At 42.9% G+C, this 25,945-nt stretch overlaps 2 protein-coding genes across 2 annotated transcripts in view; both read right to left on the bottom strand.

Annotated features, from left to right (window-relative positions):
* Positions 1–363: 363 nt before the first annotated feature.
* ONECUT1 (one cut homeobox 1) overlaps positions 364–25,945 on the bottom strand; it is a 37,205-nt gene continuing 11,623 nt past the window's right edge. The window contains exon 2 of the mRNA XM_077764314.1: positions 364–656. Within this exon, the coding sequence (XP_077620440.1) occupies positions 364–656 (293 nt within the window). The remainder of the gene's footprint in view (positions 657–25,945) is intronic.
* LOC144231788 (PRA1 family protein 2-like) overlaps positions 2,623–25,945 on the bottom strand; it is a 32,144-nt gene continuing 8,821 nt past the window's right edge. Inside the window, 3 exon segments of the mRNA XM_077764359.1 lie at positions 2,623–2,921; positions 2,924–2,950; positions 2,953–3,031. Coding sequence (XP_077620485.1) covers positions 2,623–2,921; positions 2,924–2,950; positions 2,953–3,031 — 405 coding nt within the window.

Raw genomic sequence — 25,945 nt, 5'->3', positions numbered from 1 at the left:
GGTGGAACAGATGAGAAAGTCTGATCTTAAAAGATGTCCACTCAATGGCTCAAAATCACTATGCTCCAAACCACGAAACAGCCAAGCACAGCGAGAATGATTATGGATTGAAGGTGTGAGATCCAGTGGTGCTTTCCTGCCCATATTTTTTCTTGCCAAGTCGTTGCCCCGCTGAAGTGTGTGTCTCCGAACAAAGTCAGATAGATGCAGGTGAGCTAAGTCTTTGGTTTCTTTGGACTATAAATAACACTTTTTTTTCCTTCAAATATTTCTAAGTATAAACCTGCTATCTTGAGGTCCTGGTCTGTTAAAAATTTTTTTACTTAAAGCTTTTCCACCGAGGTTTAGTCTGTGGGTGTTCCTTCATGCTTTGGTACAAGTGCTTGATGAAGAAGATGAGTTGCCTGAATTGGAGCTGCCCTCGTCCTGCCACTTGTCCAGACTCCTCCTCCTCGCGTTCATGAAGAAATTGCTGACGGTGCTCAGCTCCAACCCCAGCTGCTGGGAAATAGTGATTTGCAATTCTTTGGATGGACGCTTATTTTCCTTGAATATTGCATGTAGAGTTCGACGCTGGACATCTGTGAAGACCAACCTGGGCTTTTTGGGTGTGTTGCCTCTATCCTTCCCATGTTCTTGTTCTTTCCTTTTGCATGCTGCAACAGAACACAGCGGATGTTAGAACAAACTTGCCTGGGAGATTCAAGAGGAGAAAGGCAGCACCAATCACATCTGTTTCCCATTCCTCACGGACAGCTTTGTGGCTGCTGACCGCTAATTTTAGCACCAGGGTGGGCTGGGAGGAAAGCGTAATATTAAGGATAGAGAATTAGGAGGTGGGGTTCTGTGAGTCCTGGGTGTGGGTCCTGGCTTTATAAGCATCTACTCCTTGTCCGTGGTAAGTGGGAAATCAATTAACACCACCAGGGCCTCAGATTCCTCATCTGCAGAATGTATTTTCTGTATTGTTCTGATAAAACAAATCTGCTGCTTGAATTTTTATATCAGCATCTGCAAAAAACTTACCTTGCTGTGTTGTGGTAAGGATATATGAAATAGCATGTGCAGAAGTTTATGTTAACTGAAATGCTTTACAAATGCAAAGTCTTACCACCTAGATGTGGTACTAAGAGCCCGAGAGAGTCTGAAAACAATAGGAAAAGGAAATGCATTTGCTATCCTTCTGACCTTTTTTGTTTCTGAGGCAACTCTGTATGTAAGACCTCCATGCCCATCAAACAATTTTCTACAGATTTAGTGGAACCAGGACTTTGGGAGCTGTGAAGCCTGTTTCCTTACAATTGGGGGTAAACCTGTCATATTAGTCATGTTCCCTTTTGTGGTCTCTCTGTGCCTCCTTTTTACTGTTGGAGTCCCCTTCTTTCCCTACCTCATCTCCCACTCTGAAGGCCTATTTCCTGCTCATGCCTTTTGGTTCTGGATCAGGTATCATGCTTATTGGCTCCTAGAACTATTCTGGTGTATCATCCCAATGTGGCCTTTGGGCCCCCTGGGGTTTGGTGTTGGATCAGGGTTTCTCCTCACCTCAGGTGCCATACTTCCTTTTTGAGGGCTAACATGGCTCACTAGCTTCCACCTGCCAAAGAGGCACTAAGGGCTACATTGCAAACATCATGCTCCACCCACTCCTAATATCCATCATCAATCAATCCCTATAGCCATCCCCAAATAACTGTACAATCTATATAAAAATGATGCTCTAGTTATGCTAATGCAACTTAAGAAGGCTCCTGTGCGCTGACTCCAATCGGAATGCTGCCTCTCAGCCCCCTACATAGACACTGTGGGGCTGCCAGTGCTTTCTTCATTTCTGGCTGGTTCTACTCTGACATGAGCTCCAGTCACAGTGAGAGGCAGATGGGGTATCTTCCTGGTTGACATAGAGGCTACGACTCTTTTATTCTTCCCTCTCCTCTCCTCTCCTCTCCTCTCCTGTCCTCTCCTTCCTTTTTTCCTTTTTGGCTTGAGCAATGCAACAGCCTATATGGCTGCAGTAACCCTGATAGAGATGCCTCATTCTGGGTTAAGGCTACCCCTACCCCACCCCACCCCTTGGTCCTTATCACTGTGGGACTTTGGAAAGGAGGCATAGAATCTCTAAGCAGAGCTGGAGAGAGTCAGGTGGGATTGGCCAGTGTGGGGATCATCTGGAACCAAGAGTTCAATGGCAGTCAGGATGCTTGAATCCTCTGTCTTGATGGGGGCTGGGAATACTTGAGCCTCAGGTTCAAGATTAGCAATGCTCTGACCTGGGTTCAAAGCTGGGGTGGGGTTTGGAAAAGCCTTAGTCCAAGGTTCAAGAGAAGGCCTTGGTCCCAGATCCTGGCTTTGGGGCTGAGAATGGGCGATGGGTGGGTCCCAGATTAGGGGTAGGAGACTATCCCTGGATCCAGGTTTGAGGATGGCCATGGATGTTCTGGTCTCCAAACTCCAAGTTCAGAGCTGGGGAAGAGTCTGGTCTCTGAGGCAATTGGGACTGGGTAGGAGGGATATCCCAATTTTGAACCTGGGGGTATGCTCACAGATGTCCTGCTTTTTGAATTTGAAGGGGGGCTCTATTTTTAGGGCTGTGGACAAGGGCTCTGGGTCCCTGATTCCAGGTCAGAGTTGGTAGAGGGCATTCTCCATGTCTGTGTATAGATCCCAGGCCCCTAGGATCGTGTCCTGCTCTTGTCCCAGCACCTCTAGTAGCAGCCCAATTGGAGTCCACTGGAGACCAATACTCTCAATCCCATTCTCAATCTTGTTCTTGAGGTTTTGCAGGTGCAGTGAGGCATGCACCAGATTCAGAAGCACGGGCCTGGCGACGCTGAGCAGGAAGGTACAAGTGCAGCCTATAACCCAGAGGACGAGGAGGCTGACGGCAACCACTGCACCCAGGCAGGTGGTAGGGTGGCTGCTTGAACCTCAGCTGCCCACATCAGCACATCAAGGCCACTGTCACTTCCAACACACTTAGTGGGGTGTGCAGCGGGAGGGTGTACCTGCTTCTGGCATGTTCCAGGCTCCCCTCCAAGCCCAGAACCTCCACAAGTTCACTCTCTCAACACGTGACCACATCCTGGTCTCTGTCTCTGCCTGAAATGCTCTTACTCTTTCATGTCTCCTTATACCTCCTGATGGCTGCCTTCCTCAGTGGTTCCTGCTCCACCTCCTGCCTCTTTTTATTCCAGGTTCTCAGTTTCTTACCAGATGGCTTATTAGATTTAGACAGATGCAGTCTCCGTGCTCTCCACACACGGCCCTGCTCCCCTGCCTGCCCGTACCTGTCACTTTTAATTGCTTCAGCTCCTGGATTTCAGAGTTTTCCTAAGGCCTTAGCACAAATTAGCTCAGCAATCAGATCAGCTGCAAAGTTAAAGGGTGAAGGCTGAAGAAGACTCCAATCTTTGGAATCCAATCAAGGAGTCTTTAAAATGTTGTAACCATGTGCTACTTAATAAAAAATGTTTTTTTTTGAGTGTACACTTTCTAATATTACTTATTTATAAATTATGTATATATGTGTTATTCTACAATAGTATGCTTTTAATAAAATATACACAAAATATAGAAATTTTGAAACGACTAAAATAAAAATAAATAGACACAGAAATTCTCTTCTCCAGATGAATTAGCTTCCTCAGGCCCTAGCATCCATTCACCCCAACCAAAGGACCACTGGTCCAATTCCAATCATAGGGAAATATGACGGTGAGAATTTCAGAAAAAAACATGAGGGAAAAGCTCAGTCATAAAAGAGACAGTTTTAGCCAGTCAGGCCATATGGTACTTTTCATAACATCGCCTGAAGGTTACTGGCTCCACCCCTTCTCAACATGAGAGGCAATATTAACATAATGGGAAGTATGTACTAAATGCCCCATCCCTCAGAGCATTGAGCCACATATAGTGAACCAGCTGAGATTCCCCAAATAGAATCCCTGCCCCCAGAGGCACCTATAGCCGTCACTGGGCAACTAGATTAAGTCTCTGAAAAAACAGCTGACTAGACTGAAGGCAATTCTAGTTAGTTTGAATCAGCCCATGTAGACCCAGCTTTACACAATACTGATGCACATGGCTGACTGATTCATTCATTCGCCTTCAAAAATGAATACAACAGGGGTGCCTGAGTGTCTCAGTCGGTTAAGTTTCTGATTTTGGTTCAGGTCATGATCTCGAGGTCTATGAGTTCAAGCTCCACATTGGGCTCTCTCTGACAGCACAGAGCCTGCTTTGGATCCTCTGTCCCTCTCTCTCTCTGCTCCTTCTCTCTTCAAAAGTAAATAAACATTAAAAAAAATGAATACAACACAGGCCTTGTTCTTAAGGAGGTCACTCTTATGGTCACAGAAGCAAATAACTGTGAGTATAAAAAGAGTATACAGGATATTACTTCTCCTTGGGGATATTAAAGGAGGCATCAAAAAGAAGGGGTGCTTACACTGGGCTGGAAAGGATGAATAGGAATTTGTTAGAAAGAAGTAGGACAAAGGCATGCCCAGTAGGGGGAGCAGCACTCATGTAGGATTGATAAACATTAGTAGATTGGGGTTAGTGGGGGCACGAGCACATAAAAGGAGGAAAGCTGTGGGAGGCCAGGTTTCACAGGTAGGCAGAGATCAGAACTGAATTATCTTGTTGGTAAGGAGGAGTTACTGAATGATTTGAGAAAGGGTGTAGTGTGATTAAATTTGGGTTTAGAAAAAACCGTTCTGGTGGTGTTGTGAGGGATAAACCAACAAGCAGCAAGAATAGAGAAAAGGATGCTGGGGTGTGCCACCCTGATGCCATTTAGAGTAAGACATTCACCTTCCACCTGCTAGAAAAGTTGGTGGCTGTTGGCTCTCAGCTGAGGGCCATTCTGGGTATTGCCCTTGGCCAAAGATTATGCTACCCTGGGAGTGGGGTGGGAGGCTTTCTACATCCAGTGGGCAGTGAGGAAGGTAGGGGATGGGGGTGTGAAGGATGGAGGATGAAGAGAGTGGGAATGTGTTGGTTTAAGGACCTCCTTCCCCAACCCCTTGCATCAAGTTGGGACAATTCTGAAGGGTTACCCAGTTCCAGAGCACCCCAAGGATTGGTTGAGGCTATTCTTGCAACTATATCGAAGTTCAACTTCTTCAGCCTGGTCTTTCTTCCTCCACTCCCCCAGTGGGAGTTATTCTCCATAGCTCTCTCCAATAGTGTGCCTACATGCAAGACTCAGAAGCCCAGTTGTCTGTTTCCCAGAAAACCTGACCTAAGAAAACCACTATACTGAGGACCCCAAATTAGACAATGACAGTTGAGGCTAGAGTACAGAGACCAAATTTAAGAGCTTCTTAGAAGGTAGAATCAAGAGGACCCAGTGACAACTTGGCTGGGAGGGTGGAGTTTGGAACATCTCCCACGTTTCTGATTGGAAGATAGCAATGAGGCCATTAGGGAATGCAGATGGAGAAATGACCTTTACGAGTGCAGTAATCACTTCTACGTGGGACAAGCTGCATTTGAAGTGCTTGTTGGACATTCTGTTAAAGATCTCCAACAGGTGGTTGTCCAGAAGACATCAGGAAATATGGAGCCTGGAGCTCAGCAGGGAGGTGTGGGCTAGGACTGTAGACTGGGAAGGCATTAGGGCTCTAGATGACAAATTACACGGAACACACCTACGGAAAAGTAAGTAATTGAGCATCAGGTGTAGACTCAACTTATTTATCATTCAGAAGGCAGAGCTAAGGGAAATCACAAAGAGATATTCATTTTCCACCTAACAAGGTTGTATATTTGAATGACTTCAATCTGGTCCTTGGCATTTGGTAGGACCAGTGGGCTGTAGCTATTTCCAAACCAGCACTTTCTTTATTATTATTTTTATATTTTTAAAGTTTATTTATTTTTGAGAGACAGGGAGAGATAGAGCATGAATGGGGGAGGAGCAGAGAGAGAGGGAAACACACAATGTGAAGCAGGCCCCAGGCTCTGAGCTGTCAATACAGAGCCTGATGCCTGGCTCGAACTCATGGACTGTGAGATCATGACCTGAGTGGAAGTTGGACGCTAAACTGACTGAGCCACCCAGGTGCCCCCCCAAACCAGCATTTTCCCAATGGTGTCGGCGAAATGATACTATTTCCAATGGGTTCCTGGAAAAGATAGTTTGCAGGTCCATCACATTTGGAAAAACCTACTATATATAACTTCTTCCTCAAAATTCACGGTATGTGTTAGCAAATGTAATTATGTTTCCCAAATGTATTTAACCCTAGAACTCTGTATATTAATGTCTCACACTAATGTTGGGGAAATGCAGTTTGGAAGTTTCTGCCCTGAACTCTCAAGCCTTACAGATGTCACAATGTCAGAACTGGGGAAGAGAGATTCTCCAGGAGGAAGGCACTGCTGACTCATTCTGTACTTCCAGGGCATCCTGGCATAGTGCCTGGCTAAAAGGGTAAGTATTGTAGGGGGGCGGCTGGGACTCAAGAAATGTGGTATATCTGGAGAGAACTCTGTGCAGAAGTTGGAGGTGCTGAATAAGAATGCAGAGATATCAGTAGACTGAAGAGTGGACTAGAACTTGTTGAGGGTCACTGGGTGACCTTAACTAAGAGGCTTGGAAGAACAACCCACAGAAGTAAAATCATGCTTCTAGAAGATTGTTAGAACTACAACTGTTAGAACTGTTAAGAGAATATGAATGAGAGCAATTCTTTGGGACTTCCATGGAATACATTCCAAGGTAGAGATTACCCATTATAAGGTAGGAAACTACCAGCTGGAGGTCATGAGAGTCCACACAGTGTGCAAAGTAGGGAGTAAGAGGAGAGGAGTGAGATGAGGCATGGCAAGAGATAGTGCTGCTCAGGGAGCACCACAGCATGTGTTTTATGTGAAAGTTATACTTCCTGTTTAGCCATACATTTTCCATTAAAAATAGAGAAGTATTTATCATAGAACTGGATTAAAGGGAAGAGGATACTTATTGTTCATGGAAGGTAGTTGAAGAGAAGACGACCTGTCGTGAGTCACCTTTATGAAGGTGGGCAGCTGATATATTTGCAGGATGATGTGGCAAAGTGTAGTGGGGGCTACCCCAAGAGACTTTGATCTTCTCTATGGGCAAGGTCACCCACAGTGAGTACTAAGTGGGAGGCAGAAGTAGGCATTAAAGATGGTAAAAGGCAGAGCATGACTTTGTGTACCACAAGAATAAAAGATCGTAAAGAATTATTTTTTATTTTTAAAAGGCAGCACATGAGGATATAGGTAAAAGACATAGGCTTTCATTTCAGGCATGCCTGGGACCTGTGCTTTGCCCATAATTGGCAAGACTGAGCCAACTGTATTTCCAGAAATATGAATTCTGCAGGATGTTGAGAGGTATCCAATAATAATGAGTTTTGAGATCAGTATGGGAAATATTAAGTTAATTAAGGATTAAAAAAGCTGTTTATATGTAGGACTTCTCAGAGCCTTTATATGTTAATGTGCACTGATGCTTGGGGGTCTCCCCAGATTTGATATACTAATGTGCACTGATACTTAATGGTGTCTCCCAAGCTTCTTTGATAAAAGAGCTCTTTATTCAGGGAATTTCTCTCAGGAATGGCATTGCTTAGAACAGTGTTTCTCAAAATGTGGTTGGCAGACCCATACTGGTCTGTGAACTGTTACTGACCTGCAGCAAGGTCAGTACAGAAAACTGAGAATAAGCAATTAGAAATTTTTACAGCAGTTTGGTATTGCTGCAACATTCAAGTGTCTTATTATTGTCCTAGTAATACATTTTTTGTTATATTACCAAAACTCTTATTCCAGGACAGACGGAAATTAGAAACAAGCAACTAGCCCTTCACAACCAGGGTATAAGAGACCCTGTCTTAGAACATGACTCTATAAAGCATAATAGACAGTAACATTCTAGAATCTGCTGTCAGCCAAGCATTCCTTCATCAAGTTGAATCCAGTTTCCTGATTTAATGACAGAAAGGACTTTACAGCATCTAAAGTGCTGACTGAGTTATGCAAAAGCCTGCCAAAAATTTGTCTAGGAACATGTGGGCACAGACATACAGGCCAGGAGACATTTATAAAGCCAGATAGATTTATAAGACAACTTTGTAGATGAACGTGGGCTCAGGATGCAGCTCAAGTCCCAGCTCTGTGACCAATAATAGAGGTGTAATCTTGGGCAAGTCCCTCTCTTTCTTTGAGCCTTAGTTTACCCAGCTGCAAAACAGAGAACAATGGCCTTCTTTCATCATAGGATTAAAATAAGCACTAAATAAGATAATATACATCGAAGTGATTATTTTAAAAACTATAAACCATTAAGGGAGTATTCCAGATGTGTGCAAATTAATTTTCTTCTTCAGTCATGATACAAGTATAAATATTGAATTTACATGGTAGACTGGGATATTCGCTCTGATTCTAGGCTGTGGCATAAACCTGGACACATCACTTGATCTTTTTTTCTGCTTTCTTTAAATGAGCAGACTATGTTTCAAGGCCCCTGTGGATGCAAAAGCCCTGTGAGTCAGTGAATGCATGACTGCAGTGTCTCTCCTGGTTTCCAAAGTCAATTATCACCTCAGTTAAAAAATTTCCAGTGTAAGCTTACTTTGTCTTTTAGAATATATAGCCACTATGTTGACTTTGTTGCACATCTTTCACCTTATAGCTTCTCAAAAACAGAAAGTAATGGCTCTGCCGGCTCACCAGTCAGTTCTGCAAATAATCCAGATCTGCATTCATCTGAGTGATGGTGATAAACAAAAACCCACATTCCTCATAGTTGCTTTGACTTTTAAAGTTTATGAGCTCTGGAGGTTAAAATATTTACAGCAACCAGGACCACAGACATTGAGAACAGTTAAGTATTTGCCCACCCAGGACTCTGAGTCATTAAACCATTGCAGTTTATATTTTTACTGAGCTGCTATGTTTTCATGAAAACTGCAGGACAATTTATTTAACTTGCTTCCTGACTTTCTTGATAATTTGTCCCAGAGTTGGCTGCTTCACATAGGATGGAATTGTGTTTTGGAATACGGCTACCTTCTTGTGTATGTTTCAACGTATGCTTCCTGAGGGTGCACCGTGGGTCTAGGTGTAGTCAGAGTGTACTCCATATTCTCAATATATGGGGGAGGAAGGTTTTATAAAAAGCACTGCACTAGTCGTCAGAAGCTTTGGGCTCTGGTTCTGACTCTGTCATTAATTAGTCGAATGTCTGGGTTCAATCACTAAACCAAGCTGGGTCCAGGTTCCTTAACTGTATAATGAAGGGACTGGACTAATAACTTACAGTCCCTTCAAGACACAACTCTATGACTTGATGTGTGTTAACAGCTTTCCACATCACTCTAGAGGGAAGCAGCAGGCAGATCAGGCCTTGTTCAGGACTATTGGTTTCTACGTCATTAATGGGCACCTGGACACGTTTGAGCGTTGAACTGTTCACACTAGGGATAGCTGGGCATTCTTCCCAGTCCACGCCCTCTCTTTTGTCAGACCATCCATGTACACTACTACCTCCATCTCACTCCTGGCAGGCAGAAATGGCCAGGGGGATTAAGGAGAGAAGATCTTTGGGGTGGAGCACCTTCCAATGAGGTAGGAAGGGGAACATGACCTACATGTACAGTAAACAATATTATCAGATAGGACCCAAAAATTGCTTCATAAGTTGTGTTATTCTTAGACATACTTCGTAAGGGTCCTTCAGAAAATTCTAGCTTGGGACACCTGGGGTGTCTCAGTAGGTTAAGCGACTGATTCTTGATCTTGGCTCAGGTTATGATCATGTTATGATCAGTTCATGAGACTGAGCCCTGTATCAGGCTCTGTGCTGACAGTGCAGGGCCTGCTTGGGATTCTCTCTCTCTCTTTCTCTCTCTCTGCCTCTTGTGCATGTACTCTTGCTCTCTCTCAAAAATAACTAAATTTTTTTAAAAAAGGAAAATTCTAGCTTACCTTAAACTGAGAAGAACTATGGAGAATGTGTGTTTTGGCAGCTATAGATGCACATACAGACAAGTAAAAATCAGGGCTGGGGGCTCATATCTAAGCAGTCATGCTTATCTGATAGAATAAGATGGGAATGGGGCCAAATGAGGAACAAATCATGTGTCTTCACTTTAGAGGCATTATTGAATCTCGGCAATGGCTTCTTGAGGACCACAGTTGATAGGCTGAATGAAATTTAGGGACTTACCCTGTGGGGAGGGCAGTTTTAGCCTTGATGTCTGGATGGAGAACTGCAGAGAGGCAGGGTGAAAGAACCAGGTTGGGGGGGGGGTGGAATTCAAATCAGATTCATTTGGTAGTCTGAATGTAATGGATGAAGGAGGCCGGTATGCCTACCCTGCGCTATGGCAAAGTATTTTCTCCCTCCAAACAACTGCCCAAGTGTCTGACGTCCTAACAGGATCCCGTAGGAGATGGGTCAGAGAGAAGTAAAGGGGAAAGCTGAGATTTCCAGGGCACCATGAAATTGCCTTGCTATCTCAGGACAGTGTGGCATTTTAATAGGGGCCTGCTAGAGACCCAGTGTTTTTGCCCTGAAGGTCAGTGCTGGAGCCGAAATCTGCAACCTGCAGGGCTGAGTTTTTTTTTTTTTTTTAACATTTATTTATTTTTGAGAGACAGAGAAAGACAGTGTGATTAGGGGAGGGGCAGAGAGAGGGAGACACAGAATCTGAAGCAGGCTCCAGGCTCTGAGTTGTCAGCACAGAGCCTGATGCAGGGCTCAAAGTCACAAACTGTGAGATCATGACCTGAGTTGACATCGGACGCTTAACTGACTAAGCCACCCAGGCACCCCAGGGCCGGGTATTCTTGAGCAGGTAAGCTTGTGATGCCCCATGTCTTTCAGGGGAGGTCAGGCCTCAGTTTGGAGAAGAGTACAGGCAGCTACTAAGGCCCTCAGTTCCTTTGCGGCTCCAGTGCCTCCAGAGTCAGGTGGGGTGCACTGTTGAGGTAAAAGCACACCTCAAAATTCTACCCATATTCCTGAAGGGCTTGCCAGACACATCCCTGCACACTCTGCTCAGGGGAGCTTGGGGCTTCAGGGGAGAAAAGAAAGGGTAAAAAAGCAGCTGGGCCAGAAAAGGCAAAGCCACAGGGACGGAAAGTAGGTTGGTGGTTACCTATAGCTGAGTGGGTGGTGGCAGGAAATGCCAGTAACTCCTCATGGGTACAGGGTTTCTTTTTTGGGGAGGTGATGAAAAGTTTCTAAAACTGGTTGTGGTGATAGTTGCACAGCTCTGAGTATACTAACACCACTGAATTATACATTTTAAATGGGTGAATTGTATGGTATTTAAATTATATCTTAATAAAATTATTCACAAAAGAAGTAGCTGGGCACGCACATAGGGTGAGTCCTTTGTTATCACTCCCCGCCAGCCTCTTCTAAACTGTGGCAAGGACAACCAGGGGTCACCTCCTCATATCTACTGAGCCCCCAAGGACCCTCTCTTGACAGCTGAAGCTGCTTTTCAAAGCAGACTCTGTGGAGGAGCCAAGAATGCAAACAAAACAGCTTTCAGTAAAAGAAGATAGCAGTTGGGAGAGATATAAAAAGGGGAACTATTGGGGTGCCTGGGTGGCTCAGTTGGTCAAGCAGCCGACTTTGGCTCTGATCATGATCTCATGGTTTGTGAGTTTGAGCCCCATTTTGTGCTGTAAGCTATTAGGGCAGAGCCTGCTTCAGATCTTCTGTCCCCCTCTCTTTTGCCCTTTCCCCACTTGCACTCTCTCTCTCAAAAATAAATAAACATTTAAAAAATAAAAAAATAAAAAGGGAAACTATGGCAGGTTTCCAAGCCCATTTGACTAGGCCAATACCCACAGTGCAGAGCTCAAACAGATGGAGTAGGGGCCACAACAGCTTCCGGATTATAGCTCACACTCCAGCAGGAGTACTGGGTCATAACGTCATCTGCCTTGCCTTGAGTTACTTTGCTAGACTACGCATATTTTTATAAGCCAGGTTCCCAGTTGTTTTTAGAATGATATAGCTTCTTACTTGGCAGAGTTAGAGGGCACGGCCCAATGCATAGGGTGTAATTTGAAAAGCAATTTCAGGGAGTTCTAACTGATGTGGTCAAGGGCAGCCTTTGCACAGGAAGTGAACTCCTGCACACATTGTCCAGAAACTGTGATGCCCAGCAGAGGGAGTTGGAGCCAATATGCCCTGCTGGCCACAAGCTAGCTTTGCTTATGTCTGTGAGTTTGCGGGTAGCCAGAGCACCAGTGCAAACTCTTCTGGGCATGCACATGGAAGGACTCACAGAAACCTGCAAACAGACATTCCCAGCCAGAAATTATCCCTATAATTCACCCCTGTATCTTGCTTTACAGTGCTTACAACATCACCATTGAACCTTCCCATATGATCCCCACAAAACTCAAGCAAGGCAGAAATGGGTATTACTTCTTTCTCTATAGATGAAGAAACAAAGAGAGGTTGGGTGACTTGCCTATGGGCACACAGCTGATTGGGTGGGAGACCTCCAACCCACTATGCCCTGGAGGCAGATGTCAGCACAATGGACACATCATGAAAACTTCTTCCAGAATGGTTAAACGGACAGTAACAGCTGGTGAAAGGGAGCCCAGGGAACCCATAGCGAATGTGAGCCAATACAGGAGCAGTTGGCCAGCGGGCCGCAGGCCAGTTGTCAGTCAGACCTGTTTCGCTGTGGCTGAAAGGATTATAGTGAGCCCATCCAGGAGAGTGAGCAGCACCGGAGAGGATGTGGAGGTAGTTCAGGCTTTGCAGGGAACAGCACACCCACGCTGGCCTGGGAGAGGGAAGCTAGTCTCGGTAGGGGTGAAGAGGGGCAGGGGACAGCTATGTTCACGTGGATATGGGCTTTGAGAGGAAGCTAGAGGAAACTGAGCTGATCCAGTGGGCAAAGAAAGGTGGGGAGCAGCTAAAGCTGGGAGAGTGTACTTCATTAAATTCTGGTTGAAGGGGCACCAGGGTGGCCCAGTCAGTTGTGTCCAATTTTGGCTTCAGTCATGATCTCACAGTTGGTGGGTTCGAGCCCTGTTTGGACTCTGTGCTGACAGCTCAGAGCCTAGAGCCTGCATCAGATTCTGTGTCTCCCTGTCCCCCTACTCATACTCTGTGTCTCAAAAATGAATAAGCATCTAAAAATTTTTTTAAAAAAACAAATTATGGTTGGAAAAGTCACCCAAACCTCTCATCACTCTGTCTGGTTTGCTTCTTTAACAGAGCCACCTAGGACAGAGACTTGCCTTCCCATGCATCTTCTGCCTGGAGTCCTTCTGGAGTTAGCATATAAAATATTTCCATCCACCTCTCTTCTCTAGGTAAAGCTCAATAGGCTGTGGCCCAAGAGGTGAGGCTATTGGACTTTACAATCCAAGGAGGGCAGAGGCTGCCTGTGCTTGGGACAGGTGGAACAGGATCAGCTGAAGCATGTGGCTGCTCCCCTGTGCTAAGCTCAGCATGTGTATCACCTTACGTAGCCTCTCAACAACAGTGGGAGGTAGGTACTATTATTATCTCTAGTTTACAAATGGGCTGTCTGAGGTTCAGAGACTCAGGGACTGGTCTGAGGTCATCATGGTGCAGCCAGGATTCCAGCCTGTGCAGGTCTCCGTAATGGTACTGGAGGAGACCAGGAGATTCCTCAGACACAGACCAGGAGGGCACTAGAGGATCATACCAGCTTTCAGTCTCTGTGGACCCTCAAACAGCCCTTTTTCTGTGGTTCTAGACTATCTTAGTTCTTCCCCCTACAAAATTTGTCTTCTCCCATTTGTTCTGTGTTCCTCTGGTACAGGCTGAGCCTGAACTAGAAAGGTGAGTTGAGAATTCTCATTGAATGAATATTTTCATATCCCTATGAGACTTGCATTGTCTTCTTGCTGGGCATTGACAATCTCTCTCTCTCTCTCTCTCTCTCTCTCACACACACACACACACACACACACACACATTTTCCTGAGCACAAGCTCAAGCTTTTTGACGCTCATAGGAAGAAACACCCACTACCTGACCCTCCCCTCCACAAAGCTCTTTCCCTGCATTGTAGCTTCAAAGGAACCAGCAGAAGAGACACTGCTGCCTTGTACCTAACTTGTTCAGTTAGTAACAAAAGGTAATGTGACTCTTTTCTCTGAAAGGCTGTCTCAGGAATTCTGATTTTTAAATTCCTAAACTTCTGTTAATGCCTGCTCCATTGGAGTTTTATTATATCAGTATCCCTCATTTAAAGAGCCCATGAATAGTTGGAAACGTGATATTCATGCCCTAGCTATGATGCTGATTCCTCTAAAAGTCAAAACAAATTATAGACCTGATGAATTGTATGTTTATGATGTTATTATCTCAAATAGGCCTATTGTGAATTGCAAGCTTTTTAAATTTTTTTTTAACATTTATTTATTTTTGAGAGATAGAGCACAAGCAGGAGAGGGGCAGAGAGAGAGGGAGACACAGAATCTGAAGCAAGCTTGCTCTGGCTGTCAAAACAGAGCCCTATGTGGGGCTCAAACTCATGAACCATGAGATCATGACCTGAGCTGAAGTCGGTTGCTTAACCGACTGAGCCACCCAAGTGCCCTGTAAATTTTAAGTCTTAATTTATGGATCTTATTTCTTTAATCAATAGCTATGTATAATACTTCATAACATACACAGCAATTGAAAGTTATAAAATGGAGTTCCTTCAAAAATAACCTCCCCTTTTTAGAGAGAGAGAGAGAGAGAAGGAGGAGGACAGAGTGGGGGGTGTATGGAGAGAGAGAATCCTAAGCAGGCTCCACGCTGAGCATGGGACTCAGTCTCATGACCCTGGGATCATGACTTGAGCCAAAATCAAGTCGGATGCTCAACCCACTGAGCCACCCAGGCACCCCATAAAGATTTACTTTTTCTCTCTCCCTTTTTCCTCTTCCTTCCTTCCTTCCTTTCTTCCTTCCTTCCCTCCTTGAGAGAGAGTAAGAGAGAGCACTGCCATTACTCCTATGACTGAATCAGAAAGTAGTTCAGGGCCAGATAAGGAGGAGACTGTAGTAACAGAGTGGAAGAGCAGAAGTTGCAGAGGGGCTGAATTTGGGATGAAGCATTCATTGAAATAAGCTGGGAGTAGGGCAATCAGCCTCACGCAGATAAAGTGTCCAGGTGGGGACACTGGGTATCAGAGGGCAGAAAGATACTGTGTCTGTCCTTGCTAAGTCTGGGTGGTGACTGGTCCATACATCCCTCAAATACAGGGGTGCAGTCAAATCAAGGGCTGAAAAACTCAAATGAAGAATGATTTATATATGTGAAATGAAAGATCATTTTGTTTCTTTTACTCCTGGCAACTGCCAAATCATTGGATTTTTTGCATAGGACCTCTGGCTGTTGGGAGACCTTAGATCGAGAGGTGAGAGGTGCTTTTCCTTCCACCCTGGGTCTCCGGTCTGGCCTGAATTCTGCAGTGGGAGAGTCTGGAGGGATCCTCAGAGGGTCCTAGCTTTGGTTATAAATTGGAATCACCTGAGAAACTTCAAGAAACATTGCTGCCTGAAACCCATCTCCAGAGATACTGACTTACTCAGTCTAGCAAAGGCCAGGCCCTGAGATTTTTGAAAGCTCCTGAGGTGATTCTAACATATATAGCCAGGTTGAGAACCAGTACTCTACATCAGTGCTTCTCAAACTTGGTGTACAAACTTGAGTCATTTGGACATCCTGTGAAGATGAAGACTGTGATTCAGCTGGTCTGGTCTGGGCGGGGCCTAAGAGTCTGCACAAGGAACAAACTCCAGGTGACACCTAGCTGCTGGTCTCCGACTACACTCCGAGTAAGCAGGTCTAGACTCCAGGGCAGAAATTCTAACTGATGGACTTGTGGGCCAAATACATCAGCATCACTTGGACACATGAAGAGGTGGTTTGTTCAAAATGCACTCCATAACCCCATCTTATCCCTAATGAATTATATTCTCTGAGAAAACAGAATTCATAAATACACAGTTTAAACAAACCTCGCAAGTAATTCAGATCCCCAAGTTGGACACCCACTTGCTCCTAGGCTGGTATTTCAGAACTTGCCAAGATCAAAAGAATCACTCCATACACTTGTCAAGACTGCAGACTGACCCAATCAGAATTGCAGGAGTGGCTTAGGGATCTGCATTTTAAGAAAAGTAGTCTTTCTCAGACTTAGCAAGGACAGACACAGTATCTTTCTGCCCTCTGATACCCAGGGTCTCTACTTGGGCACTTTTTCTGGTTGATCCCTTTTGATTTTAGGTTTAGGAAACCCTGGATGGTAGGATCTTTCCTTGGGGACAGGGAAGGTACAGTTAACTCTTTTCCCTTTCTCCACCATGAAGTTGTCCCTGAAAAACCCAGGTACGTTGATTGTCATAAAAGTCTGTAGAGGAGTAGTGAGCATGTAAGGGGTTAGGGTAGAAGCATCCACAGTGTTCAATGCTGGAGGAAGAGGGATTTATATGTTGATTCTCAAGAAACAGGAGGTTAGGTGAGAAGAGGGGGCAAGGATCAGCTTAACAGCTGTGAGCTTTTCAGCACTGATGGCACCTCCTCCATCTTGACTGTACTCTGATTTGTCCACTGTAGTAAGGAGACAGCTGTGGAATCAGAGGTCACCCCCTCTGGCAGGTGAGGGTACTTCACACTCCCCTTCCTTCTCTGCATCTGGGGTATCTTCCAGGGCTGGCACCAGGAAGAGAAAATAGAGCTGCGGTGTTTATTTTCTTTTACATTACACCTTCACACCCATGCTGTGACAGTAGAACCCCTATTTATCTGCTCTGGACCTGTTTTATGACTGTTACCTTTAAAATGTTTATTTTTTTAATGTTTATTTATTTTTGAGAGAGAGAGAGAGAGAGAGAGAGAGAGGGAGGAGGGGTAGAAAGGAGAGGGAGACAGAATCCAAAGCAGCCTCCAGGCTCTGAGCTGTCAGCAGAGAGCCTGACTTGGGGCTCGAACCCCCAACCTGTGTGATCATCATGACTTAAGCCAAAGTTGGATGCTTAACCAACTGTGCCACCCAGGTGACCTTATGTTTAAGATATGTTTAAAGTATTGCTTTACATAATAACACATGGTTATATGCACACACACACGCACACATATCATAAGCCCATGCTGCACATTTCCAGCTATGCTTCTCAAAATTTAGCTTTAGAATCACTTCCAGAACTTACAAAAATATAGATTACTGGGCTCTATCTCAGGGTTTCTGAATCAGTAGGACTTCTTCTACCAAGTTCCCAATGGATGCTGGGGCATATGTGTGGGGGGAGAATTGCAAATGAACCCTACCAAAATTTTTTATAGCAGATTTGTTTAATTTATGGGTATGGGTGGAATTATTTTAGATGTATGATAGGATTGAGTAAATGAGTAAGTATGGGTAGGGGAGAGAGAAACAAAAATAGAGATGTTATGGGTGCCAGGGTTCTCACTGTAGAGAAAGGGATATACAGACAATGTTTCATGGTGCTTCATGGATACTGCTTTATTTTTATTTTTTATTAAAAAAATTTTTTTTTTTACAAATTGAAGGTTTATAGCAGCCCTCATGGAGCAAGTCTATTGGTGTCATTTTTCCAAGAGCATTTACTCACTTTGTGTCTCTGTGTCACACTTGGGTAATTCTTAAAATATTTCAAACTTTTTCATTATTACATTTGTTATGGTGATCTGTGATCAGTGATTATGACTTGCTGAAGCTCAGATGATGGCTCACATTTTTTAGCAATAAAGTATTGTTAATTAAGGTTTGCACCTTTTTTAGACATAATGCTATTTCATACTTAATAGGTTATATTTGGGGCACCCGGGTGGCTCAGTCCATTGAGCATCTGCCTCTTGATTTTACCTCAGGTCATGATCCCAGGGTTGTGAGATCAAGCCCTACATGGGCCTCCATGCTGAGTGTGGAGCCTATTTAAGATTCTCTCTCTCTCTCTCTCTCTCTCTCTCTCTCTCTCTCTCCCTGTCTCTCTCTGTCTCTCCCTCCCTCCCTCTCCTTCTGCCTTTCTCCCCTCCTCATGCTCTCTAAAATAAACTAAAAATTATATTGAAAAATAGGCTATAGTGTAGCATAAACATAACTTTTATATATGCACTAGGAAACCAAATAATTCATTTGACTCACTTTATTCCAGTATTTATCTTATTGCAGTGGTCTGAAACTGGACCCACAATATATCCAAGGTATGCCTGTACAAATACAGAATGGGGAAAGGCAAGAAAAAAATCCCATGGGTATATATTATAATTGTATGTGAAGTATTGGTGTGAACTCACGATTTAAAAAATACATAAGCATGTTTATGTGTGCACATATATAATGTGTGTGTGTAAATATACATGCATATATTTCCTGGATTTTTCTGAAGGATCTCGAAACAAAGTCACCCTAGCAGACACACCTCACACCCAGGACTTTTTGGTCTCTAATATCATTCCTCACCAAAATATATCAGGGCTCATTAAAACAGCAGATTCCATGAGTGGGACAGGGTAGGTAATAGATGATCTTGGCACATCTTACTATAACACCAGAAAGTTAAAAAAAAAAAAAATAGATGGAAGAATGTCATGAGAACATAGAAGCCAGATCAAAGGTGCTTCCCCTGGTCAAGTCTGGGATAATTTGAGCACTGAAATAGGTGAGTACAGTAAAGGAATGTCTGAGGCTACACCAATAATAAATGGAAGGGAGCTCTTGCTCATGGAAGAAAGCTGAGAGCTGACTGCTAAATATGGCAGGAATGCTAGAGATGGAATATATTCTAAAAGCATTGTGATAAGCACTAGATCAGGCAAGAATCAGTAGAAGCCAAATCTATGGGGAATTTTGAAAACAAAGATATTTGCATGACCTTGAAGTGTTTCTCCTTGGATTGCTTATTAGTTTTAAGAAAGAAAAAAGAAACCCACAACTGTGATTATACAGTGGAGAAACTCGGCAACGGCTTGAATGAGTGATCAAAATAAACTCACCGATTAAGTGATGGACAGACAGACTTTGTGGCCTCCAGATGTGATCCTCTGAGAAAACACACTTCACCCATGCAGCTTTCTGGGTAAGAAAGCATTCCCTCAATCCAATTGTGAGGAAATATCAGTCTAACACAAAATAAGAAATATCTTTTTTAAAAAGTGGGAATTGTATGCTATAAAAGGTAAAGAAAGGCTGTGGAATTGTTTTAGATTAAAGGGGAAAAAAAGGATATATGAGACAGCTCAGCCTGAGACTGGTTCTGTCTTGGAGGAGAGCAATACTATGAAGGACATTACTGGGTCAACTGACAAAAGTGAAGTGTAGCTGCATAAGGGAATCTTCTCTGCTCTTGGAAATACACTCAGGTATTTAGGGGAAAGAGACCAGATGTATATAAATTACCCTCAAATGGTTCATGAAAAAACTGTGTGTGTGTGTGTGTGTGTGTGTGTGTGTGTGAGAGAGAGAGAGAGAGAGAGGCATAGACAGAGTGAGAGTATGAGTGCTTGAGCATGTGTGTACATTTAAGTGGGGTAAAATGTAAACAATTGGTCAGTGGGCCCTGTTAAGAATTGGGAAAAGGATTTATGAATGTTCTTTGTACTATTTTATTTTTGTACCTTTAAAAATTTCTGAAATAACTTCCAAAAAAAATTTAAAAATCAAGCTTTTGGATAATATTTGTTCAACTGTAAATTCTCTATGAGCTCAATTTTGTGAAAAATAAAAATTTTAAATGTATCTTTATTTTTGTACTTTTTAAAAAATGATTTTGTTTTTTTTAAAGTTTTTATTTATTTCTGAGAGAGACACAGCATGAGTAGGGGAGGGTCAGAGAGAGAGGGAGACACAGAATCTGAAGCAGGCTCCAGGCTCTGTGCTAGCTGTCAGCATAGAGCCCAATGTGGGGCTTGAACATATGAACTGTGAGATCATGACCTGAGCCGAAGTCAGGTGCTTAACCGACTGAGCCACCCAGGTGCCCCTATTTTTGAACTTTTAAAGAGCTAGAGAGAAACAAACCAATCTATACCCAGGTATCATTCTGAATTATAGGACAGATAATTTGACTCTGTTGTATTATTTATAATGTTTCATATTTTCCAAAGTTTCTACATCCTGGATGTATTACCTTAATAGTTAGAAACTACTTTTGAAGAAGTAAAACAGATATTCAGTAAAGTTTTATGCATAATGTGTCTGACTGCTGTGTCATTCCTTGGTAATAGCAAGAACAAAGCCAAACAAAAACCCCTGAAATCACTGAATGTCTGGTGACAATGACATTCCGTTGTCAGAAAGTTTATATCAGTTATGATACTTCTAAAATATTATAAAGTCATAAAAATTTATGCTTACCCAATATATTTATGGACCAACCCAAGTGTCCAAAAACAGGGGATTGCTTAAATTATAGCATAGCTGTAAAACACAAAATGTGTAACGTTTTCTGACGTAGAGTGCTCTAGGAGTAGAAGGAACTATCTTTGTCTATCTCTGCTGTCCTGCAAATCGTAAACACGTATCTGTTAAATGAATGAACGCTAGTCATGGGGTATTTGGGAGGGGGAAGGGATGATGGAATTACCAGAAATTTTTATTGTCTCCATTATTCTTTTATGTATGTTCTATCATATGTTTATGATATGGGAATTATAATGTTCTATCATAAATTTAATAATATGGGAATTTTTAACTTTAAAAATTTTAAAATAGTTTGTATTATCCCATTGAGAAAAGATTATAAGAATCTTCATAAAAGGGGGGGTTATCTCTGTGTGGGGGTGTTATGGGTGATTATTGTCATCTTTTTTCTTTTATTATAAAGATTAATTTTTTTTTTTTTATTTTAGAGAGAGAGTGGGAGAGCACAAGTAGGGAAGAGGGGCAGAGGGAGAGAGAGAAAGAATCCCAAGCAGGCTCCCTGCCAAGTGTGGAGCTTAATATGGGGCTTGATCCCTCAACCCTGGGATCATGACCCAAGCCGAAATCAAGAGTTGAATGCCCAACAGAATGAGCCACTCAGATGCCCCTCTTTCTTTTTTTCTTTAAAGATTTTATTTTTAAGTCATCTCTACACCCAATGTGGGGCTCAAACTCACAACTGTCAGATCAGGAGTCACACATTCCACCGACTGAGCCAGCCAGTCATCTCTTGTCATCTTTTTTTCTTGAATAACATTTTCTTTTACAAAGAAGTTATTTTTTTAGAGCACTGGAATTAAAACTGAAATTATAAAAACAAGACATAACGTGCCTAGACATGGTAGGTATGCAACAAATAGTAAAAATGTTTACTAGGGCTATGTCATGACAAAATCAGGACCTAAAACTAAACATATATACAGTACAATAATTAACTCATTAAAAATCTCTATCTTTGTATTGAAGGCAGTGTTCTAAAATGATACAGTAGCTGCATTTGGGTGTTATATTACTTTAAAATAGGGAGGCTGGGAGGTAGATAGTGTATATTTACATAAACTTAAATTTTGAACAACTTTCCTACATAAAGATGTCTTTCATAAAAGAGCTGGATTAAAGCACTTTAATGAAGTACTTGAGATCATTTTCAATATACCCAGAAGGGTGGTAACCCTACTGGTGCTACTCCTTAANACTGTCAGTGAAAAGAGCAGAATAAAGGAAGCAAGAAGCATTGATTTTTTTCCCCAGAAAGTTATTATTTGGGAGATGGAAGAGGTCCTTGATTATTTTAAAAGAGGGATACATACACATACCTACACACACACATGCACAGGCATGCACATGCATGCTCACACAGTTGAAAAGCCATAGACTATCTCTAAAAGATACCCAAGAAACTGGTAACAAGGGTTGTCTCTGGGGGAGGGGGGATGGCTGGGTACTGAGGGAATAGATTAGGAGGAGAACTTGGTTTTCTCTGTATACCTTTCTATGTTAACTTTTGTTAATCAATCAATTAATTAAAAGTTTATGTATTTATTTTGAGAAAGAGCATGCATGCATGCACACTTGAGCAGGGAGGGGCAGAGAGAGAGGGAGAGAGAAGATCCCAAACAGACTTCGCACTGTCAGCTCAGAGCCCAACTCAGCTCGAGCTCATGAACTGTGAGATCATGACCTGAGCCAAAACCAGGTCGCTTAGGACGCTTAACCAACTGAGTTACCGAGCCACCCTGCTTTGTTATTTAACTTTTACAACACAATGTGCACATAGAACATACTTAAAAATAAATATTAATTAAAAACAATTCTTTAAAAAATTGGAGCTCATGGGGCAACAACTGTGTAAACTAGATTAGTTTTAGAAAAGCAAAATTTGCGGGGCGCCTGGGTGGCTTAGTCGGTTAAGCATCCGACTTTCGCTTAGGTCATGATCTCGAGGTCCATGGAGCCCCACGTCGGGCTCTGTGCTGACTGCCAGCTCAGAGCCTGGAGCCTGTTTCAGTCTGTGACTCCCTCTCTCTCTGACCCTCCCCTGATCACACTGTCTCTCTCTCTCTCCTAGAAATAAATAAAAATATTTTAAAAAAAAGAAAAGCAAAATTTGCATTCTTGTGAAAGTGACAAAAACCAAGACTTTCCAATACCTGTCTGCCCTCTGACACACCTGTGCTTCTATACCCTCCTCTGTTATCTTCGGTTATAGACAGAGGGCTCCTGACCAATTGTTACAGAGGATTACTTTTTTTTTTTTAATGTTTATTTTTTGAGAGAGAGAGAGACAGAGAGAGAAGGAGACAGAATCTGAGGCAGGCTCCAAGCTCTGAGCTTTCTTTCAGTGCAGAGCCTGATGCAGGGCTCAAACTCACCAACTGCGAGATCATGACCCGAGCCAAAGTTGGATGTTTAACTGACTAAGCCACTCAGAAGCCCCAGGCTTTTGTTCCTCTGCCAGCAGGACCAGATTTGGGCTACCCCTTGACACTGGGGTTTAATGGTTCTTGTGTGCCCAATGGCAGGCAGCTGGTTGGAATGAAAGTACCCATCACTGCCCACCAACACTGGGGAAATACAAACCAGACCGAAAAGACTGAACCCACAATCTTCACCTCACTAGGTGATGCTAACATCATGTCTCCCCCATTCAGTAACATGTTCCTGTGAGGCAGAGGCAATCTACTTGATTTTACATCTCAAATCTGTGTGGAGGTCAGAGAGCCCACCTCTCTTAAGAATACGCTTGAGAGGGTGGGCTGTTCTGAAATGTTATATCTTTATATTTACATCAACACAGCCACCCTATGGCTAACGGTATATCTAAGCACTCAGCTTCCCAAATCAGAACCGTAGGAGTCAGTTCCTCTCTCATTTTTGCTCTCCACGATGTCTTCTCTACATGACTCTAGATATATCTCTCAAGTTTTGCCCATCCATTTTCTCTATTTTTGCTGACAATGACATACAATCAGACCTTCATCATCTATTTCCACCCCACCTCCCAGCTAGTTCCTTGATATTGCTATTCTATTATCTCACTCAAATTTGCTTTCAAAAGCACACATCTGACTTAATACCGCTATGAATAATCTATCTGTCTATGATTATAAAACTATGAAGCTATAGACTATTCCAGAAAAATGGTAAATAAAGGGGCAAAAATAAAACTCATTTGCCCTTAAATCTTCCATATCAATGTTCTAATTATCAACGTGTAATTATATTAGAATCACCTGTGAAGCTTTTTAACCAACACCTATTTTCTCCCCACCTCTCCTCCACCAACCTGATTTGCTCCCTTAGAGGAATATAAAACCCTCTGCCCACTCTTTCCCAGCACTGAAAACCACAGCCTTGGAGAACACTTTTGTTATTGATGGGAAGGTATTATGTCACTCAGCCGTGCCAGGGAAGAAACAAGATTTCAGCTGTATAATAATTCAGATTCAAGACATCTTCTGCAGAAACATTTCAGCCAGGGCCTCCACACATAATGCTGTTGCCTGTGCCTGGTAATCTCTTCTTCCATTTCTGAGCCAAGTCATATTCATTTTCCAGACCTTCAAACTTGTCCTTTCATAACAGCCTAAACTTCTCTTGGCATGTGCATGCCCCCCCCCACACCCCAATCAAGAAGAAGGAATCAAGAGACAGCTATTTGTCTCTCTTCCCCACTAGCTTATGAGTCCTAAGAGAAAAGTTGACCGAATATGCCATCCCCAGTAGTGAGCACACATGCTGTAGCTGGTGCTCAAATGAAAAATAAGCCCTTCTGTCCATATCTAATAAAATTTCCTGTTTCAGTTTTTATTTTGAAGTTTTAATTCGCATCCCAGTTAACATACAATGTAGTATTAATTTCAGGTGTACAATGTAGTCATTCAACACTTTCCTATAAAACCTGCTGCCCATCACAAGTGCATTTAATCCTCATCACCTATTTCACCCATCCCCCCTCCCCTCTGGTAACCATCAGTGTGTTCTCTATAGTTAAGAGTCTGTTTCTTGGTTTACCTCTCTGTCTCTTTTTTTCCCCTTTGCTTGTTTTTTTTTTTAAATGTTTTATTTATTTCTAGGAGAGCGAGCGAGCGAGAGAGACAGTGTGAGCAGGGGAGGGTCAGAGAGAGGGACACAGAATCTGAAGCAGGCTCCAGGCTCTGAGCTGGCAGTCAGCACAGAGCCCGACGCGGGGCTCGAACCCACGAACTGCGAGATCATGTCCTAAGCGAAAGTCGGACGCTTAACCGACTAAGCCACCCAGGCGCCCCAAAGAGCTTGTTTGTTTTGTTTCTTAAATTCCAAATATGAGTGAAATCATATGGTATTTGTCTTTCTCTCTCTGATTTATTTCATTTAGCATAATACCCTCTAGCTCCAACCATGTCATTGCAAATGGCAAGATTTCATTCTTTTTTTAATGGCTGAGTAATGTTCCATTGGGTGTGTGTGTGTGTCTGTGTGTGTGTGTATGTCTGTATGGTGCATCTGCTTTATCCATTGATCAGTCAATGGACAACTGGGCTGTTTTCATAATTTGGCTATTGCAGACAATGCTGCTATAAGCATCCTCTTTCACTTCTTGTGTCCTGTCCACAACTGGCAGAATATAATTTCTAAGAGGGTTGACATTTAGTACATGGCTACGAACAGTTTAAGTTATCATAATGCTGTGAGGTTTGTTTGGTATGAGCTATTTGGGTTGGGAAACCAGAAAAAACAATCTTTTTCCTCCCCAATGTTAAAATTAAATAGCATTTACCTCTATGAACAATATGTATAATTAAGATAGGAAGCCTAGTAACAAAATGAACATTTGTGAAGGAAGCATCCAGCAAAAGAACTAAAACAGTTGCCTTGTAAAGCTACTTATCTTCTGACTTTCCCCTACTGGAGGTAACCACACTCTGGAATTTGAGTTTATTATTCATTATTAATTGTTTTTTTAATGCTGGACATGAAGCCTAATGTGGGGCTTGAACTCAACCCTGGGATCAAGACCTGAGCTGCGATCAAGACCGACGCTTAACCGACTGAGCCACCCAGGTGCTCCTCATTTGTTTTTTTAAAAATAGTTTTATCATATACTTATGTATCTTTAAACAATAAATTGTTCAGCAGTGCTTGCTTTTGAGCTTTGGAAAAGTGGTATTGTTCTTTTTTTCAATGCTTATATTTGGGGGAGGGGAGGGGCAGAGAGAGATGGAGACAGAATCTGAAGCAGGATCCAAGCTCAAAGCTGTCAGAACAGGGCCTGACACAGGGCTTGAACTCACAAGCTATGAGATCATGACCTAAACAAAGATGGAAGCTTAACCAGCTGAGTCACCCAGGCGTCCCAAAGTGGTAGTGTTCTGATGTGATCTTCCATAGCTTTTTTCCCCCTTAATTCAACATTGTTCCTAAGACTCAACTATGCTGTTGTATATAGCTGTGGCTATATATAGTGCAAAATATTATTGTAGTATACTACTGCATTATGTAAATATATTACAATTTATGCACTCCTTGTCAATGGA

This window comes from Crocuta crocuta, unplaced genomic scaffold (genome assembly GCF_008692635.1).
Source record: "Crocuta crocuta isolate KB4526 unplaced genomic scaffold, BGI_CrCroc_1.0 scaffold102, whole genome shotgun sequence".
In the NCBI taxonomy this organism is placed as follows: Eukaryota; Metazoa; Chordata; class Mammalia; order Carnivora; family Hyaenidae; genus Crocuta; species Crocuta crocuta.
This window is presented reverse-complemented; position numbering and strand designations above follow the sequence as displayed.